The sequence below is a fragment of the Pleuronectes platessa genome, chromosome 18 (genome assembly GCF_947347685.1).
Source record: "Pleuronectes platessa chromosome 18, fPlePla1.1, whole genome shotgun sequence".
Taxonomy (NCBI): Eukaryota; Metazoa; Chordata; class Actinopteri; order Pleuronectiformes; family Pleuronectidae; genus Pleuronectes; species Pleuronectes platessa.
In genome coordinates this window covers 18,671,917-18,692,812 of record NC_070643.1, presented here as the reverse complement: position 1 = coordinate 18,692,812, position 20,896 = coordinate 18,671,917, and the positions used below count along the sequence as shown (strand labels likewise).

The 20,896-nt window shown below is 42.4% G+C and overlaps 1 protein-coding gene across 1 annotated transcript in view; it reads left to right on the top strand.

Moving 5' to 3' along the window:
* Nucleotides 1–20,896, top strand: part of angpt1 (angiopoietin 1) — a 50,436-nt gene that overhangs the window by 3,202 nt on the left and 26,338 nt on the right. Inside the window, exons 2-4 of the mRNA XM_053446074.1 lie at nt 18,024–18,179; nt 18,762–18,883; nt 20,053–20,285. Coding sequence (XP_053302049.1) covers nt 18,024–18,179; nt 18,762–18,883; nt 20,053–20,285 — 511 coding nt within the window. The remainder of the gene's footprint in view (nt 1–18,023; nt 18,180–18,761; nt 18,884–20,052; nt 20,286–20,896) is intronic.

Below are 20,896 nucleotides of genomic sequence, written 5' to 3'. Positions count from 1 at the left end.
GGAGCATGTTGAAACGTCTGCCATCTGCACTGATATCATCAGACCTCTTCACCAACACAGATATTTCATCTCTTTAAAATAAACAAAAAGTGAATATCAGATAATGAGATTACTGGATAATATTTAAAAAAAGAACTGTGATGAACAGAATTAAATTAAATTCCCGAGATGCGTGTGATTAAAAATGGAAAAACAAGCAAAAAGTCAGCACAAGAATGAAATGGGAATTTGAGGGGTTGCTTAAACACACAGTGGTAATTCAGGCTAATTACAGTGTATGGGACTCACACACACACAGAGACACACATACACACACACACACACACACACACACACATACACACACACACATCAGGATGCAGTTAACATTTTTCATTAGACAGAAGATTAAGTGTCCGGGGCCAGTCTATCTATCTTAATCACACCAACGTTTTAGCTGCTTGTCTTAGAGAAAGTTCCCTGTGATATTGCTGCAGCCAGGCCTGATGAAAGAGAAGGATGGAGGAGAGCGTTCCAGATAGCAGCGCTCTGCCTGGGTGGTGGTGGTGGTGGTGGTGGTGGTGGTGGGGGGTGGTGGACAGTTAGAGTGATGCAGCAAACAGCTGTTAGAGGAGCATTTCAAGTCTGAGATCTTTCCTTCCTCGAACCCTGGGTAGAGTATATGGACCCTGATAACATTCCTGACCAGTCAAAGGTGGCTTGTGTTTGTCCAAGGATTACTTCCCCGGTCCGCCTGCAAGCCGAGGAGCCCGGACGGGAACAAGCTGCTTCACACGTAAACCACTAATTACAATACTGTTCAAGTTAGAATAGGAAAGATAACAGCAATGAAATATAAATCAACGAAAAGCATTGGAGGGGTTGATACATACCCTGCATGCACATTGTATATGATAAATAATATATTCTCTTGCTCTCTCTCTCTCTCTCTAACACACACACACATACACACACACACACAAACACACACACACACACACGCACACAAACAATGACCCGTGGTACCAAAATAAATCGTATCTGTGGTCAATTAAAACGTCCATAAAGTTTTTACCAACATCTGCAGGCGTGCAGTCGTCTGTCTGTCGATCCCATCCAATCCTGCCCCCCCCCCCCCCCCCCCCCTCCCCCAAAGTAATATTCCTACCAAGTGTGGTGAAAATCAGTCAATGCACTATTGAGTTATTTTGTGCACACAACCAATCCCTGGCTTAACAAGTGCAATGATATCCAAGAAGTTACTGAGCCAAAAAATAGTCTGACACAATTTATCATGCGATTTATGAGATATAAGGAGTGAACTTTACCTTAAAGTTCTTTTCCCCCTTCCCGTCTTCATGCTTAGGGCTAATCTGTTTCCTGGCTTCAGCTTTAAATTGTAATGGAGCTATAATAAATCTTAAACATCATCAATCTTCTCTTCTTGAATCAGTCCCTTAAATGCATTTAATAAGATCTTTTAAAGTCAAAGTTAGGGCTGGTTGTCTAGAAATGTTCAATACTAGTTACACGTGTTGGATCTGCTCCTGTAAAAGATATTTGTAGACTTACTTAAAATTCTTTGTTAAGACTTGTCCTGAACTTTTCATTTGTTTTGACTTTTTGTTTATAAATTCCTCTTTTATTTTGAAAAGCTTTCCCTTGTGTTTCACCTCCCTGTAGTTAGTGTCTTTGCTCCGCTCTTATTGGTCGGTTCTCTGGTGTTTCTTCTTTTGATGCCTGATGTTTCCTCTTCTTGTTTTGGTTTGTTTGTCAACAACACAAATTTCAATAATACCATTCTTTCGATACCTTACTAGAAGGATTATAGTTATAGTATATGTATATAGTTATGCTTTCTGAACACAAGCAGCTGTATCGGAGTTTACCCTGAATAAAGTCTGAAACATGATATATGTCAGAATCTGAAACCAGCTTTTGGGACTTGACGGCAGATAAACTGATGAACATGTTGTTGTAACATATCAATGTTGTTAGGATCGGTCGCATCATCCACAGCACATCCTGAGAACATCCTCTCTGCATTTCTAATATTTCAATGAAAGCTTGGCACGGACAGAAGTTCCCTGAGCCAAATTCTGTTTCTGTTCTCGGGGAGTCGGAGTAATAGATCTTCCCCGTTCCCCTGCCGGTGGAGACAGTAGAAAGTGGATGAGAGCAGCGTTTCTTGAGAAGGACGGCCTGTGCCAAACTCCGCTGTTCAACAAAGGGAGGGAACTATTGTCGCTGTCTTATCCCTGTGAAATTCCCATCATTCTGCCTCCTCAACGAACATGACTATGCTGCATAAACAAGGTTTAAAAGGATATAGGGACATGTGGGCAGCAGCTTGTCTCCCCTTCATACTGGGAGCTCATACGATAAAAACGGTGAATATGTTTCTCTACTCAATGCTAGGAGGGGGCCACACAGCGTGCCGCGGATCCAAGGAGAAACCTATCTATTTTAGGGGTGACTTCCTCTATGAGAGTTTATTTGCGCTGACAACTTGGGCCAAAACCAACAATCGGATGATGCTGAAAGGCTAAGAGATGCTCTGAGGAATAAAAGGGTTCTTCCTTCCTGACCCCAAAACTTGTAAAAAGGAAACCCCTGGTAATTGCTTAAGGACGTTACAATAACAGCTTCCAGATACGTTGTTGGTTGCACTTGACTGAATCAGAGAGGAAATGGGGGCTTTCTGCTCAGCATGTCATGGGAATTAGGGAAAAAACATCACGGCCGTGGCACGATATTTCCACATGGAAATGAAAATGTGGGCCAAAGTGGATGATTTTTAAGGAAAAGTGGTATTTAGCGGTTTTGTCACGCTCAATATAACAAGCCTTTTTATCCTTTGAGCATCCCCCCCCTACCCCTTGACCTTTTCCCCTGCAATAAATCATATTTCATGGCAGCTGGTGGCACCAAGCTTCCTGTAAGGTTTGATATAGGACAGGTATCATACACCTTTAACTCTATAGAGAGAGATAATGAATGAAAGCACTAAATGTCCTGGTAATTTGGCAATGCGTCTTGAATGGCTCTAGTTAGTCTTAATGCAGCATGGGGTTCCTTTTCCATCACTCATGTTAGCGAATAACTCTCTGGTGGTTACTTTAAAGGGAGATTTATTTTGTTTTAATTACGAGGTTATACATTTGGCGAGTAGCGGACGCAGAATTTATGGCATGCCCTCTGAAAGCACTGCTGCTAGCTTGTAGCTTGGCACCGACTCGTGCATCTGTGGGATAAATTGAGAGTGTTCCTCTGATGTGTTTGTGTTTCCATACACCCCTGAGTGTATTCACTGCACTAATGGGGCTAATCTTTCTTCATTTGGTTGCCGGAGGTATCATGAATGAAAGGGATCTGCAGCATGTTACTCAGGTACGGGACAGATCTGTATAAACCTGTTAATTTATTTTGTGGCCACGTGGAGACAGGGAAACAGGCCATAAATACACAAGTGACATAACAGACTGTACATGAAGGTGGAGGACAGATCAATGGCCCCAAAGTGCCTCCTATACATCCTTGTTGCTCCTGGTGGTTGGCTGCAGTATAGGTCATAAAACCCACCTCCTCCATGTTATCAGAAGGGACATGGGCCAAACTAAAAGGCCAAAGATTTTGCCCTTTAGGAGGTAAATTAGGTTTTAATAACTACTGTGCATACTTCTGGCTCCAGCTGACATAAACAAGATGGCAGCTCCTGTATCTGAGATATTGAGGCTTCATTTTTTGTACAGTTGGAGGAAGTGGAGAAGCATCACCTACCTTTACTTACTGTCCATGTAACGCACACAGAGCAACATCAGCACAGGATGGAGCCTGGTCTGTAGCTTCACTCTTCTTATATCTCTTGTAAAACCAAACCAAGGAGCTTTAAAGACACTCAAACTCTCAGTATAGCTGATTGGAACGGCAGCCTTTAGAGTTCAAGTACAAGCAACCACTTTCACACAGACGTCGACACTTAGTCCACTGGTAATATAAAGATATTTATCGCAGCAGCATGTAGGGAATTATGAAATCTGAGTGCTCCGCAGTTGGTTATTACGGTACTGGTGATATTTTGGGATATTTTATTGCACTGTGGCATTCAAATGTTTTCTTACAAGATGGCTGAAAGGAAAGAAAACCTTTTCTTTTTTTCTTTTTTATCCAAAAGAATGACGATAAATAATATTATTTTGGGCAGACTAGTGGAAGCCATTAGTAGTGAGTGTGTTACGGTCACAAGAGTTTGCCAGAAACACAAGGTTCACGGGCGTATCTCTGCCACAGCTACGGTTGAGTGATTATGAGCCAAATACGAGATAATAATGGCTCAGATAGAGCGAAACATTAGACATTATAGTCAATCTGAGCGCGGGCAAATCCTGGGGCGTTATCACAGTCGGCCGCAAATCACGACTGAGTCTGAACGTACTTCAGTCGCAGGACCGGCTCTTATCTTTGTTGTTCTTTTGCTTTATAATGACTCTGGATAAACAGAGCAGATGATAATGTAACTCACTCGTATCTGTTGCTATTTATCTTCCTCCAGCCTGCAGGTTCATTTAGGTCGTGAGCTGTAAATCAAAGCTTGATGAAGGTCAAGGGGAAGTGAATCAGCATGGAAAAGAAACGTTGGATGATTTGAGCCATTGTGTGAATTTACAGTAATGTGTCAGAATAGTTGTTTTTTTAAGTTGCTTTACTTCCAAGAAAAGATAAAAGAGAAACACGCATGTTCTGTATCGCTGATTCTGGCAGCGAGCAGGAGAGGGAAACGTCTTAATGCTCTCGCTACGTATTTCATTTTATGTTCTTCCAAGTTTTTACTGTAGGTTCTGACAATTATTAATCCCACAGTTAATTCTGTTACTTCTCTGAAGCTGGGGGAAAGATAAATTCCTGAGGTGTCTCTCAAGGCCGACTCTCCCCACAGCGTCTTTGACTCACCCCTGCAGATGTTGCGTTCTAAGTGGACGTCTTTGTCTGTCAACGCCGGCGAGAGGTTCCAGAGGTTCCAGAGGTTCCAGAGGTTCCAGAGGTTCAGAGACACTTCACCTTTCTCTGGGGTTCAGCTCTTTGGCGGATCGAGTGTTTGCCGTGATTTCAGATATACGAGGAAACAAAAGAATCTCAGATCTTTAACTCCAAATGTTAAAAAAAGCTAAAAGCTGTGGAAACTGTCAGAACTGTGGATGAAGGGAAGCAAGTGAAGGTGAAAGGAGAGAAAGAAGCAGATAGGGACGTGAAGGATAGATGAAAAGAAACAGCTTTGCTCCCTCAGTGTGGGCGAGATAGCTCTTCAAGTGACTTATGGTCGGTCCCTTTGTTTTTGTTTTGTTCCTGCGGTGCTGGGACTGGAGCCACTCGTTCTTAAAGCCTTCATCACTTTCAGGGATTACTTCACTTATTTGTTTAATCTTCTCGTCCCTCGGTGTTTGGGTGAATGTCTCGTGATGCATTGACCTGTAAATTACCGTCCCACACATGATGGTTTGGAGCTGTGTGGTATGACGGGCTGATTATACTGTGTGTCTGCTTCGCGGTGGGGGGTTTGGAGAAGTGAGTGTGTGTGTGTTAGGTCCCACTTTACTGTTGAAGTACAGTGATGCTGGGGCACCTCTATCAGCCTGTGCTCACAGACAGAGATATAGATGCTTGTGCACACAAATGCTGTATACACCCCCAAATCTCTATTTAACTTTTGAAAACAGAAACACGCTCGTTACCGTGTCCAGATCCGTGTTTACCTTGTCTGGGACCCGGGCCAAGAGTTTTACATTCCACACGGTACCAGGGCTGGAGTTGGCACAGAGACTTGACATGTGAAGCAGGTTGGCCACTGACATTTCTGCTTAAAACTCAAATCAGAAGTCCTCATAAAACCTTTTCTGTTGTTGGACTTGTTCTTTGTCTTTTCAGCTTGTTGCACTTTTGACCTAAATTCAGGTTACTGTCAATTGGCAGTTATGTATTTACTTTTTCCAGTTAATTGAGTATCTTGCCTTTAAATTATCTCGTTATTAATCATTAAGATATAAAGTAGACTGTGTTGGAGACGACAGTTTTCTGAAGTCATTCCTTTTTTGAGCTCAAACCCGACCAGAGCCCGATGTTTTTCCCCGATAACAGAAAGCGTGCAGTGTTAAAAAATCACGTAGACAATCCAGCCAAAGTGAGCAAACCTGACCTGAACTCAGATATCATTTCAAATCTTTCTCCCGAAGAAGGCCCATCAGGACCTATCACTTACTGCCTAATTGGTCTTTAATTACTGCTTTAGATCATTTTTAAAAGGGCACTTCAGCCTTTAAATTAACCACATTAATAAAATAAATGGTATTTATTGTAAATTGGACAAATCCAGCAAATACGTAAACTTTAAAAACCTGCATTAATCGATCTTAAGACCAGTTCAGGACAGTGAAAGTTGATATGTGCTCATTTATTTACTTTTTAAGTAAAGAAAATGTAACATGAATGTCCAACATTCACAATTCTATCAGTGATTGGTTCTTTGTTTTAGTTTTGGTCTCCACCCACTCCTGAGGGTAATGTCTGGCTCTTGAGAAGCTAAATGCCTCCGATGTTTGCCTGCTATTTCGTGTTGTAAAGGAAGCATTAAGTGACTTTACTGGGGCTTATTTGTTGAAAGTAGCAGCCTGCTGGAGGTGAAATCATGCAATGAAAGCAGTAAACCAAGATGGTAAAGTTAAGGGCCGTAAAAAACAAAACAATGAGCTGAAGGACACTAAAACACTTCAGGGAAACTGAAGAAGAAGATCATTAGAAGAGGGTTTATCACAATGAGCAACCTGTAACTGAGACACTTGATTGGGGGATGGAGCTGAGGTATCGAGATCCTAGTGACACTCACACTCAACCAATTGTGAGTCACTCTCAGCTATCATGACGATTTGACCCCATTTTCTATAGCATCAAATAACTAATTAAAAACTAACTAAATATACCACCTAAAAAGACAGAAACCATCTTTGAGAAATGTTTGACTTGTATTTTGACTTGTTAGTTTGATAGTTTCACTAACACGGAGGAGGCAGGGTTCATGACCTGTACAGCAGCCAGCCACCAGGGTGCGATTGAGATGCTTCGGCTTCACTTTCGGGAAACCAGCATGTCGTCCATCTTTATATACGTGAGCGTCCTCCAAGAAGTCATGAAACACTTCTCCCCTCAAACACTCACCACTGTTGGTTTTAAAGGCAGCTGTTAATTTTGGCCTTTGGATTTAGCGATTTGAACATCGTCTCCCCAAGTCAAATATTTCTGCAGGTGTTTGACGAGTGCACGACAGTAACACTGCTTCACCGAACTCTCCCATCAATCTGTCACTGATGGCTCAGAAGGATTGTGTGCGTGTCGCTCTGTGTTTACAGCTCAAACACAAATGGTTACAAATGGTTCTTGATGTTTATTTAAGTCGACGTGTTTGCAGCCTTCCTGAGACAGAGAGGCTAATCCCCGAGAGGTCTGTCTCTGCATGTGAGAGCATAAGGATGAATCCGTGTCACACTAATGTGGAGCTCACTTCACATGACTCTCTGTATGACATTGTTTGAGTCTGTGTTTGGATCTGACGACCTTCAGCTTAACCGACGGCCTGTTAAGTATAAAAGGGGATCGTTCTCTCTCTGGACTCACGTTGAAGCTCGGATACAAAAGAGCCTGTCACGTTTTGTCAGCGGCTTTCAAACAGTACTTATAGCAAGAGCATAGATATGTACATCCTAGTGATGCATTGTGTCGGTGCCGTCCTCTCTGTGCAGCACAAGACATAACAATGACAATGACGTCAAATTGGGAAATCCCTCCTGAACAAAGGAGTCAATGTGAGACTCATCAAAAAGGCGAATGTGAATGCTCTTTTGCACAAACCAATTTCCTGCAGCTTTCCTATGTATGATAGTATATTTTTATTAGATTAAATACCTTTGTTTCACGCTGGCGTTTCACATTTCCAGTGTTTTGGAGCCACGTTGGCTCAGAAGCTGAGTTTCAAAGTTCATCCTTGATCTCGGTGAACAACAGTTGACAGTGTAGAAGGAAAACCTCACCTCGAGGTCCATTCGGTACCTGAAGCATGCAGCTGGGCCAAGGATTACTGGGCGGGCTGTGTAGATATGGCAGGTCGACTGATCTGAGCTCATACGTTTATGTCCGAGGAAATTATGTGAAGTTCCTGGATGTTTTGCTTTGTTGTCAGGACATGATGATTACCAATTAAGCTGCACTGGTTTTTGTCATCTGATCCACCCTCTGTGTTTATACTGACCTATTTCATCCATATTTCATATTTAAACTGTACATTTCATCCAGAAAAACGCAAAAACAAGAGAACTCTGGATGTATCAAAGGCCAGGGATCATACATAATATACCATGTGTGTCTTTTAAGCTTTTTTTATTGTCGTCTTTCCCCCTCTTCAATAACATTTAACAAATAAAAGTCTTTCTGTCAGATTCCCTTGTTTCTTTCAGCTCACTATCAAGTAACGATTCACCAGTATATTTATCCTGCAGCCTTTGTACAAAGAAATACATCACAGGGGTCAATGAAAATACAGAAACATAGCAGATTGCATGGCAGCGATACAGCAGTGGCTTTGGATGAACCGCACATTACCATTAACCGCAGCATCTATTTCCCTCGTCTGCAGCCACCGCGGTGAACCACAGGTCAGAGTAAAGCAGTTCCATGTGGAGATGTTGGTGGAGCTACTGCACGTCCTCTCTCTGCTCATCACTGTTGTTTGGATAGATCAGCATCGCTTAACAGGGAAATTTAAGCACATATGCAAACACACGCGGCTCCTTGCTGCCGTAAAGTGCCACCATCACTGCTTTAAAGGGCCTCATGCAGCCGCCGGTGAGATATATAGGTCAGGGTGTGTGAGCCGAGGGCAAAAGCAACAGTGGGAGACAAGAAAAATGACTCATGGGTAACCTAATCTGGATGTGATGAGATAGCGTCAGTCCATCTTTGGTGCTCGTAGCGAAAGGAAAGCAGGGACCGAAGGAGAGAAGAGGGGGAGAGCTAAACACAGGCCGATAGAGCGATATAATGAGAATGTGAGAAAGTGTGGTGATTGAAACCCTGGACGACTACAGGGGAAGGTTTACACACCACGGAGTCCTCGGTTAACGTGAGATGTTAGGATGAAAGATAAACACATGATCGTGACGTTGAAGGAAACAACCCCTGTCATTAAACGCCCATTCATTCTGATTAGAAGAGACACTTGGCTTGATGGATCGAGGCGCTGGCACCCGACCTGGAGCCGTTTTCTCCCTGACGCTTTGCCCAGCGAGGAGGTTTAACACACAACAGCCTGCGTGGTAATGTTTCTGTCATGGCTGAGCTTTAAAAACAAAAACATGTCGTTACACATCGACTTCTACAACTCTCCGGCAGAAGGATCCCCTGCTGTGATGTTTAGAGGGTGCACGGGAATGCTATCTCAAATATTTGGACGTCAGCGCCTCCTCCGTGGGATGGTTGGGTTTTTACTGTGTGCTTTGGTAGAAGGGGGCACACTGACATGGACTGACACAAAAAGCCATCATCGGGCACATTCCTGCCTGAATGTGTCCCCGAGGACAGATTCTAATGTTGGACGACTGCCCCTCTGCTGGTACTCGCTGTTTCCGACCACTGGATGAATGACCAGGTCTGAGTTTGTTTGGTTGTTTGGTTTTCGCTACGCATTCCCATGTCTTGGATGAATACAAGTACTTCCTCTCTCCCATACAGCCAGATACGCATAATTAATCGGAGTAATTTTAAGGGCTCTTTTAACTTAAGAGAGCGGGGACCGAAACCGGAGGATTTGGGAAAATATACATTCAGGCCTTCGCTCCACTTCACTGTATTTGTTTTCATTTGAGATGGAGAGAAACCGTGTGATGTCCCTGATAGTGATCGTTGCATCTGCTGGAGGTATGAGTCAGACATCAAATAAAATGTATAACTCAGTAGAGTGTGTGAGTCAAGATTGTCTGGGTCTGAGGTCTAATGGCTCCTAGAATAAACACAAAACTGTGAAACTTCCACTAAGTACTACTAAAGGATATTAAAATAATACTTGTTACTTCATATTAGACATATTTGAGAAAGAATAAAGACATAACTGTTTTACTAATTCATATTATCTTGAACCCGGCTTCTTTATCTGGAAATCTACACCAATTTACTGCAGCTTTCATTAAGTCATTCCACCCAGAACCCTAACTTTAACCATTCTAACACAAGTTATCTGTAGATATACTTCTACGATATGTTTTCCAGTTACATTTGCTTATAATTTCTCAAGCTCGTGTTAGCAATTTGTGTTCATACAACCCGTAAAGTCTTAAAATGAGAAACCTGCAAACAGCCTGGGTTTTCTATTGGGGGGCAATTGGGCAACAGGAAGTTGTGTGGAGGTTTTACAGGGGTCATTATGGCTCTGGCTCAAACTCTGAATCCCATTCTCTTGCTCCTTTTTCGTGCTTTTTCCAAAGCTCGCGTATGAAATCGTTGTCAAGCTTCTCTAGACGGATTTTTTAAAAGACTTCCCCCCATGTGGTGATTTGAGTTATATGTGATACTACTGGATGCATAGTCGTGAAGGAGAGCCAAATCTTCTTCGTCTAGACCAACTCGGAGAATTCATTTCCGGAACGAATCTTGAATCGTAAAAACAAGCAAGTGTCCACACCACCGTCCCAACATCAATAAAAGTAAAGCAAACATTTCTGTTGGATGTGCTCACCCCCCCGCCCCACACTGCTGAAGAACTCCAGGTCATTTTCTCCATCTTTTCTTTTCTTTTCCCGATGTCGAGGGAAGTTCACGCTTTTCATAACACCATTGTCAAAAATTAATTTGCGTACCTCGTCTGACTTTCGAAATTGGCTCTTATCTCACATGTTACAGACATACAGAGGACTTTCTGCGTTTCATCTTGCACTTGGACTTGAAGTTAATCATGTGCGGTATGTCCTGTAGACATAACACTGTCAAGGCTCAAAAAGTTCTCTCAAGCTACGAAGAGACATTCACATCGGGTGTTTTCTTGAAGCGGTGGTACGCTAGTCTTCTTGTTTGTGTGTTTGTGTCCGAGTGGACGAGTGAAGATAATAATAGTAAAAGGAGATTGTCATTAAAATGTTCTGAACAGGCCGTTTATTTTTCTGATAGGAAACCAAAAACCACAGCAGCACATCCAGTTTCTTCTCAGTTTAGATATCTGACCTTATAAATAGATTTTATATTTGAAATCTGAGTCAACTCGAGCCACGTTTCTGCCAGTTTGTGTTTTCAAATATCATTTGCGTTGAATCCTGAACGTTTTAGTCAACCCTCCCGGTTTCTATTCTTGTAACTAGATTGTAAATAAATTAGCCCGCACAGGGCTCATAATCGCAATTTTCCACTCACAATTTTCAACTTGTTATTAATATGAAATTGCAACACTGCTGAGTAATGTTTTCGAACGTCCTGTGGTTTACACACGTTCAACAAAATTACTGGAAAATCAATTTGAGCGAAAACATTGTCCCTCAGTTTAGAAGTTCTGATTTGTGTGTTCCAAAGCAACAATCAACCGGGCTCGAAAACTCCACCATTAGCCAAATATTCTCACTTTCTCTCATTTTCTGCCCTGTTGACAAACCATTGTGACAGAAGAGCTTTGAAGGGGGGAGAGTGGTGTTCTCTTTCACTTGCCAAGCGGCTTTGGGCACCTGATTTACTCGGGGATTTCTACAGACGAATGGCTGCTTTCTCATGGTTTGTTTTCAGGTTGTGTACACAGTCTTCATTATGTCCTTGGAAATGTGCTATCGAAACGCAATTGACATCAACACAACAGCATCTTGACAGACAGACAAAGGGGGGGAAAAAGAGGAAAGAAAGATCCAAAGGAGGTGGGGGGTGCAGGGGGGGGGGGAGCATTGGCAATAGCATGGTTAGTTTTCCAATGGCAGTCAGTTATTCTGGCTCGGGCGACCTGGAATCAACAGTTCGGATAGAGAAGCGGAGATCAGGCCGAGGCCGGACCACCCAGCTCGCAACCGCTCTATCACCTACGATGGGAGTTGATCACGGCATAGACTGACCGCTCAGTCAAGCTTTCCATTCTTGCCCAATATGATTTCTACAATGATGCTGGTGGCAGATTTATCGCTCGATTCTAAACAATGGGTTCTTGATTTTGGATATTTCAAGCCAAATCAAAAGAAAAAGGATGCTAGCTACCGTTAGCTTCCTGTGCTGGTTTAAAATTACATAAAACGTTAACACTTCAATGCAAACATTTCATGGCTACATCAATGCTGACATGACTGATACTCAGGACGCATGTCACAGGCAAAATATCAATATAGAAAACATGGAAATAATCTTGAGAGCTGGTTAACCCTTACTAGTATGATTTGGGATGTAAGGGCTAATACATCACCTGTATTTATACACACACAGTACTTTTACTTAAAGTAATGCTCTGTAATCTTATTTTTTGTATTTGTTGTGTGTTTTCACCGGACCCGTTGGCCAGTCCGTCTCTTCTGAAATTCTGTGTGAGGAAAGAAATGTGGCAGCAATTGAGTAACCGTCTGGTGTCGGCCACCGGGGTGAAGGTCACAGGGGTCAACTGTGAGTTCAGTGCAAGTTGTTACTCACCTAATCTTGACAGAGTTTGAGGCAGACGGCCTTATAACTGTTTCAAGGTGGATTTAAAAACAATCAGGGCAGTGACTGAGTAAGACAGCTTAGTGCGATACATCGGGTGGACCGTACCTCTAATGGAGAGTGGCAGTGCAGTGAGTCATGGTAAGTCCTCCTAAAGCCCCACTAAAACAAATTACAGGCCCCGGTTTTAAAGAGGGGTGTCAAATTCACCTTTAATTGTCAGTGGGTGATAAGAAGGCGCAAGGGTATTTGCTGGCGTTGGTCCCAAGGTGGTTTGTGAGACACCAGGAGGTGCTGATCTGGGGGATGGGTTGTAGCCGCATTGGTCTCATCCATTAAAGTAGTCTGAAATGGATCCAGGCCCTGAGCGCAAGGGATGCATCCCAGAAGCCAGACCTCCCGAAGTAACACCATCACCTCCTCACACTCACACAGAGTCAGAGATAAGCAGAGACGTGACAGAAATCCAGCGGTAAGTGCTTTAAACAGTCCAGGCTCAGCGTTCTCTAACCCCTCAGTGTCTCTCAGCACTGTCACGGCAGCTGTTTAGAAAAAGATCGACACCCCCTTTTGGGAATGGAAGTTACCCTGGATGGGTAATGTCAGAAAAGTGGTAAACATTTGCTCTAATCTGTAACAACGACAGCAGGGAGTACCAATTTGAGGGATTATTCAGTTCTTGGCTCTCAAGTGATCTCAATTTAGCAGCTACACCAGGATCGTTTACAGAATATGCAAGTTGGGGATCTAATCTGATGGATTTCGTGCCTTTTTGTCTGTGAAGCCTTCCGTGGAAATGCGAACATGCAGTGCGGATCACTCAGTAACCTAAACACTTGTCCCTCTGCATGATATAGAGTCCATTTGCTCTTAGAATCTCCATCCTAGGGCATGCTCAATGTCACACAGCTTGATATTTATGTGCTAGACAGCCCAAAGCAGCTTGTTTAGTGATAAGCAGCAAATTGTACCTCATAAACTGTCTAAATGGACCCGTCTGTGCATGCTGGGTTTAAGGGGTGCAGTGAAAGTACTAATAGATTTCCATAGAAGAGATGACAGGCAGCATCATTAGCAGAGTCATAGGCAGTCCACATGAAGCCGGGCTGTGCCAAACATACCAACTTAAAACCTTTATTCCTCAGTATTAAGCTGCACTGAGGGAAACATTAACTTGTGCTGATGTGACGATTAATTTAGCAAACAGTGAATTTGGAAACCAAAAGCTAGATGTCGTAGTTTTTAAAAGCAGAACTTTGGTTTGTCCGTCTGGAATGTTTCTCATAAGTCTCGACAAAAGAAGATTTATTTCTTATTTTTGAAGAAAGTGCTGTTTCATTGAATTCCTTTCTAGTTTGTAAGTGAAATGTTCACATGAGGAAATGAGCTGTAACTTTTGACAGAAGAACGATCACATTGTTTCTCAAACAAAAGTTGAATTTAGAAGCAGAGCACACAGACGTATTGGGACCGGTATGACCAGTGGCTTATGTTGGCTAATCTCAGCTAACTTCTAGGTAAACATTGCCGCATGAGGGACATTAATGTAAGGTGAACGGTGACCTCCACTTTTTTTAGTTTAACCCTGTGTTGGGTGGATCCGTGTAGAGACTCAACAATCTGTAAAGCCTTTGAGCCCAGTTTTCTGGTCTGAAATCTGTTTCTTGTCAAATTCCAATTCGAGGAAATATTTAGAGCATGACATTTCATTGGTCAATCGATGGAAATAATAGAAAACAGCACCATGAATTGAAATAAATTGGATCCAGGTTGAAGTTAATCAAAGTGGTTTATTTGCAATATCTTCTGGCGGGAATCGGTTGCTGACGTCTTGTAGAAAGAGTTCAGGTTAAGCAATTCAACTTTTGCTTTCTGACTATGCACTCAAATTTACTTCACAACCCGAATCCCATTCAGAAAGGACACACATTTGGATTTCAGTGGTAGCAGTGGGACCTCTCATTGTTGACAGTAGTTCCTACATGTAGTCACTGCCCGGAAAAGCACAGCATTTAGCCAGAGTCGAGATTAGAAGGCTTCTAAATACCCCTAACTCCCACACAGACACATTTTATAGCTTCTCAACTAGTGATTCTACATGATTGGACGTGTTTGTGTAATCTTTATTTTGCCCTCGGTACTTTCCATTTATGACACCCACCAGGATCCAGGCCATGAGTCAGCCAAATGCCCCGGGAGACAAACCATGGAGTGCTCGCTGGGTTTAGGGTTTTCCTCAGCCGTCTGTCCCCTTCACCACCTTCACTCCCAAGGTCGACTCCCGCTGTGCAAATCCCATCAACGTCCTCAAACAGTCGAGACAATTACCTCAGCAGTAAAGTGAAGTGCAAGGCTGCTCGTGTAAGGTGTTCAAAGCAATGAGGGGTAATAAGCAGCCCACACTGTCCAAAGCACTCAGAGATTTAACGTTGATACATCGACCGAAAGCTATTTCCACATTCGTGTTTTATGGTTCATCATCAGAGAGAGTAATCCATCATTACTTGAGCTCGGTGGATTCCAGACGCCTTGTTTTCTTTCCAATTCCTGAGGCCAAACCATTGGAGGCTGTGTGGAAAGTGACACTTATATCACTCTCATGTAAGTTCACAGTTAGGGGAAGCTCTATTATGTCTGAAATCGGGCCTGAACAAAAAAAATCGTTTAGCTTTGATATCGTTCCCAAGAAAGGATATTGCATTTTAAAGTTAATATCACTTGGCAGACCTGCGTTGATCACTGGTGGTTTCCTTTGAAGAGAAAAGCGAATCTGTCACTTTTCTCTTGTATTGTCTATCAGTCTTGGATTGATTGAAATGTTTGAAGTACATCTATTGTTAATAACAGCTGGAAAAATGCTTCTCTTTCTCTGCAAGTGAATTAAGGCCAGAACTATATTGGAATCGACAAGATTTGTGACAACAGACATTGACAGGAACGTTTCTCAGTCAGACTTAGAAACTTTAAAGTATTATTGTTTTTCAATGTGCTGTTGTATTTTGGCACTGATCTAATAATTGGATCAAACCTGACTTGGATGTTCATTGGTCAGAAAGCCCTGAAAGATTCAATCATACGTCAATGTCACCTTGACCGTGCAGTCACGGCTGAATATCATTCGTCATCGGAACAAACTTAATAACGGTTGCAGTGTTTCTCATTATTTATCTCAGCTGCGGTGAACCATCATATTGTAATTCGTCCCGCCAGTTTCATAATGAACCAAAAATATTTTTATTATACTTCTCATAGGAACATAAGGGATCTCTTACTTGGTGCTATCGTCCATAAAGTTGCTACCGTCCACGCAGACATTATTACTTTTCAGCTGCAGATTTGCATGTAATGGGGTGGTGTGGCCTAGGTGGTAGAGCGTTCTCCAACACGAAGGTTGCCGGTTCAAACCCCACTCTTCCCCATCTGCATGCTGAAGTGTCCTTGGCAAGATACTGAACCCCTAAATGGCCCCTCATAAATGCTGAGTGTACTAAAAATGTAAGTCGCTTTGGAAAAAGCGTCAGCTAAATGACATGTAATGTCATAATGTACAATGTAAAAAGATGGAAAGGTGATTTAAGACTTCACTTACTGATTCCTGTGGATTTGGGTTTAACCTGCAACGAACAGTGAATATTTACGGGGTCATTTTCATACTGACAGCGTGCCAGTACAGTTCATACTGATGCATATGGAAAAAGGAACTAAGCTGTAAAGTTAAGGAATGAGGGAGTAATGATCTGTGAACTTGTACTAAACAAGTATTACTGTTGCTTGTGGTTTTTGGCATCATGTCAGCTCAGTTTTGGAATCAAGTGGAAACAGTTTGAAGTTAATTTAAGTAATAAAATGACTCATAGGCACCTAGTATCATATATTAAATTTGATATTCTACGTAGGTTTTTCACTTAACTTATAGAGTTCTTTACTGCTCGTGATCATTAAACCATAACAGGACATAAAATCGATCATGTGCAACTGGCCTGACCCTGACGTGAACACTCCTGGTTTTCAGCTCAGTTGTATTTACTGTTGAAACCTCAACAATAAAAAACGTTTTTTCTATTTACTGAACTCAGTAACAGAGAAAGTCCCACTGTGTAACTCCAGTGTCAGTCCTCGTAAACCTGCACAAACGCAGGCCTCAGCAGACGCTCTGTTTGCACAACCATGTGACGACTTTACAACATACCCCAAATTTTGTGATAACACACTTTTCTCCCGACCCCTTATTTGTTTAAAAGTAGAAGCACAAATTTACCCTAAGTACGCCAAATATACAAGTAGAGGATTGCGTGTTTACAGTTAGTTTATAGAGTGCTACGAAACAAATGACATAATCTTCAACCACACTTCTGTCGTTACATACTCGTATTGGTATCCCATAATATCAGAAGAGGTACTTACAAATATTTACACTATGAGCTTATTAATTTCAGGGATTTTTACTTATTCCCTAACATCTGACACACTGTATAAAACTACACTGTAAAATGGGCTGCACATTGTAAAGTCTTCTACCAAGGTTATAAAGTTTCTCTGTGTGTGCGTGTCTGTGTGTGTGTGTGTGTGTGTGTGTGTGTGTGTGTGTGTGTGTGTGTCTTTGTGTGTTTATCCCACAGCTACAGAACAGGATCTGTTGCTTAGGACACCAACACATGTAATGTGTTGACAAAAATTTATCTTGGCTGATGCGTTGTAGAAAAATGGCCGTTGCAGTCGGTTGATGAGCCAGAGCCGACCTCGGGAAACACATTTTATTGATCAAGTGGTTGAGACTCTCTCCCGCTGGCCGAGTGTTGCATCATCGCCGTCTGTTTTTAGTCGGCGAGCCAGAAGATGAACGAGTGGGCATTTAAAAATCCAAACAAGTTATATTCGCTGTGTTTGTAAAAGTCGTACACACAAAAAACACTTCTATTGCTAAAGTTCACCCGAGGCAACACGATGATGTAATGCACAGTAAGACTCGAGGAAATGAAGGAGAAGAAAAAGCTAACTGCACTAATGACCCATGTAGTTGATCCATATGAAGAATCTCATCCAACCTCAACCTCCTTCTCCATCTCCTCTGTTGTTTGTGTTTGTGGAGATAAGGATGAAAGAGTTGCTTCTCGGGGGCTTTGGGGTAAATCTGATCATCTTGGCCTCTAACCACATTCATCTGGCTGTGTTGGTATTGACTAAACCCATTCTTCACTTTACTGCTACTCACATTATGGACAATTTGTGTTGGTGCCTTTTGTCAGATGTACACAGGAAACCTTTTTTGTATAGATTTAAACAACTTGGTTGACAGGAGTCTCGATATGAATCTAACCATTTTCTGCTATGTTGTCATTTTCTTTATGGCGCAGATTGAAAACTACATCAAAGAGAGCATGAAGACGGAGATGGCCCAGCTGCAGCAGAGCGCCGTCCACAACCACACGGCAGCCATGTTGGAAATGGGCACCAACCTCCTTTCTCAGACCGCTGAGCAGACGCGCAAGCTGACTGACGTGGAGACGCAGGTGACAACTTATTAAACACCCTGGAGCGCACGAGGTCCAACAAATGTTCCTCTGTCCCGCTCTGTACTTTCTTACCGCTAAGAGGATTCATCCAGCGCTCCATTAACCCAGCCGTTCCACACTCAGCCGGCCCGAGAAGGTTACACAGTCGGCCAAAGTCAATAGCCACGCTGTTCAAATGCCTATCCCCCCCCCCCCCCCCCCCCCCCTCCCCCTGAGTTGTTTGGCACCGGTTCCTGTCAGTGATTATATGGAGGAGTTGTAGGAGGAGGTGATGGAAAGTTGTAAAGTTAGCGGTCAGTCATTTTTCGCCTAAGCACGACGAAGATAACTGTTTGCAAAGTTTAAAAAAAAGGATAATCATAGCAGAGATTAGTATCTCCCTAAGTATTGCCATGTGTTTGGTGAACACTTGACAAAGAGAAAACAAAGTTGATGGTTTATATGTGTGCCGTGGTTCTTTCCTCCGGTGTCTAAAGAAACCTTAAATATAGCTCAAAGTTTCCGGCGTTTGCAGTTAACATAGTAAGCATAATATCCTCTTTGTTGTTCTTGTATTCTTTACATTTCTTTTCGTGGCAGGTCCTGAATCAGACGTCGAGGCTCGAGATCCAGATGCTGGAAAATTCTCTCTCCACTAATAAGCTGGAGAAGGAGTTAATGGTCCAGACCAACGAGATCAGCAAGCTGCATGACAAGAACAGGTAAACAGAGGATACAGCATCCAAATAACACACTGGACAAAGATAATCTGGAGAGGACAAAGATGATGCATCAATTTAAAAATGTTTTATACTCTAACTGCTGCTGTTCTCTGTGGGAAATCAAAAAGCTTGCTACTGGCTTTCATTCACTACGACTTAAATCTTCAATTTTCCAAAGTAAATTGCAGCTGTATAGATAGCTGCATGATATTGACTTGTATTGTCTGTGATGTTCAATAAATCAGACTGAAATACATGAGACTGTGCTTTTCCAAGTTGGCCCTTTGTGCATTTGTTGCAAAAGGAAGAAGTTTAAATCTGCCTCTTGGATTTGTTTCCACGTCTGAAAAGCTTGTTGCTCACAGTGATTGGTCCTGAGGGACTGTAATAAATGTTTAAAAGGGTTTGGTCCATATGTCACGTTACGGTTTCCACTGAGAATCCCTGCAATCACTTAGAAAAAAGTAGAGAACCAATTGAAAGCAGAGTTTCTGATTCCGACTTTTAAGTTTCTCTGGAGGTTTGTGCAGATATGATTTCTGAGGGAAACGTCCCTAAGCTTCAGCTATTATGACGTTATTCCATCTTATGAATTACATATTTTCCTATAGGTCTATAATCATGGGAAAGATATGATTAGTTAATGAATTTAATGTCAGCTCGTATCATCTTTCAGGCTTTAAATTGCGTAATGGTAAAGTTTACACACTGTGTGTCAGTGCTTATTCACTTACCTGGGATCTGCTGCGATGACGGGTTTGTTTATACTCTGCAGGGAACACAGCAACAGAACCTATAGACGTCAGCGCCTTTGTTTCTGTCCTGGGTGTGTATCACCACATTTTAACCACAATTATTTGAGATCTAGTGCGAACAGGGAGGGAATATTGATTTCACCCTTGTCCATTGGTCGGTTGATTTGTTTGTCAGCAGGATTATGGAAGTCTGAACAGATTTCAGTGAAACTTGGGAAATGAAAGAATAGTTTTTGGAGATTTTCACTGATTTCCAAGGGAATGATTCAATGATCTTGGTGAAAAAATCATGTCTATATAGAGGGCTGATATCTATGAGTGTGTGCAGATCTAAATAAGAATCCAGATCTAGTGTTTAAAGGGTCTGCTGCAAGACTAGGATTCCCTTCTTGACTTCTACTCCTTTCCCCCCAGCCTCATGGAGCAGAAGATGTCAGAGATGGAGACGCGGCACCATGAGGAGCTGGAGACACTGAAGCAGGAGAAGGGAAGCCTCCAGACCCTGGTGGGGAGGCAGAGCGGCGTTATCCGGGAGCTAGAAACCCAGCTGAGCCGTGCCACGGGAAACAGCACCGCCCTGCAGAGACAGCAGCAGGAGATGATGGATACCGTCCACAACCTGCTCAACCTCTGCTCCAAAGACGGAGGTAAGCTGAACGGAGTTAAAGGCTTCCATGTGGAGATGAGGTTTGGAGGCTTTTCAGCAGTGTGACTATGCTCTTACTCAACAGCAGTTTCTTGGCACTTGTACGGTGCTGAGGATGGAGATGAAGAAAAGTCATAATATATTAGAGATGTCTGTGAATGTTGGAGGTGGTGAAGAAGTCCGATAGCCTGGCAGAGCCGCTGAGAGTGGATCCAGCTGCTCAAAACCAGTCTTTGAAATTCCGTGAATGGTTAGACGACGACAAGCAAGGATTTGATTTGAGGATCAACTAAGAGCCAATAAATCAAAGAGCATGATTAACATACTGTAAGGCCAACTTCTCACCTCCAGGTTATTCTGTGTTCATTTGCAATTAGTTACTGTGTATGACATCGGCAATATTGCATCCCAGCTTTTAACTAAGTCCATTAGTCCAACGATTATTGTATGATTCAAATTCCTCTGAGGATGAAATTGTCAGACTTTGTTTTCAGCCCCAATGTGGGATGAGATTTGGTCTTTTTATTATTGGAATTGTTGAATTATTGAATTATTATTATTAGATTTGGTGTAGAAAATGGTTTAAAAAGATTTATATGTGTTCCAATACTT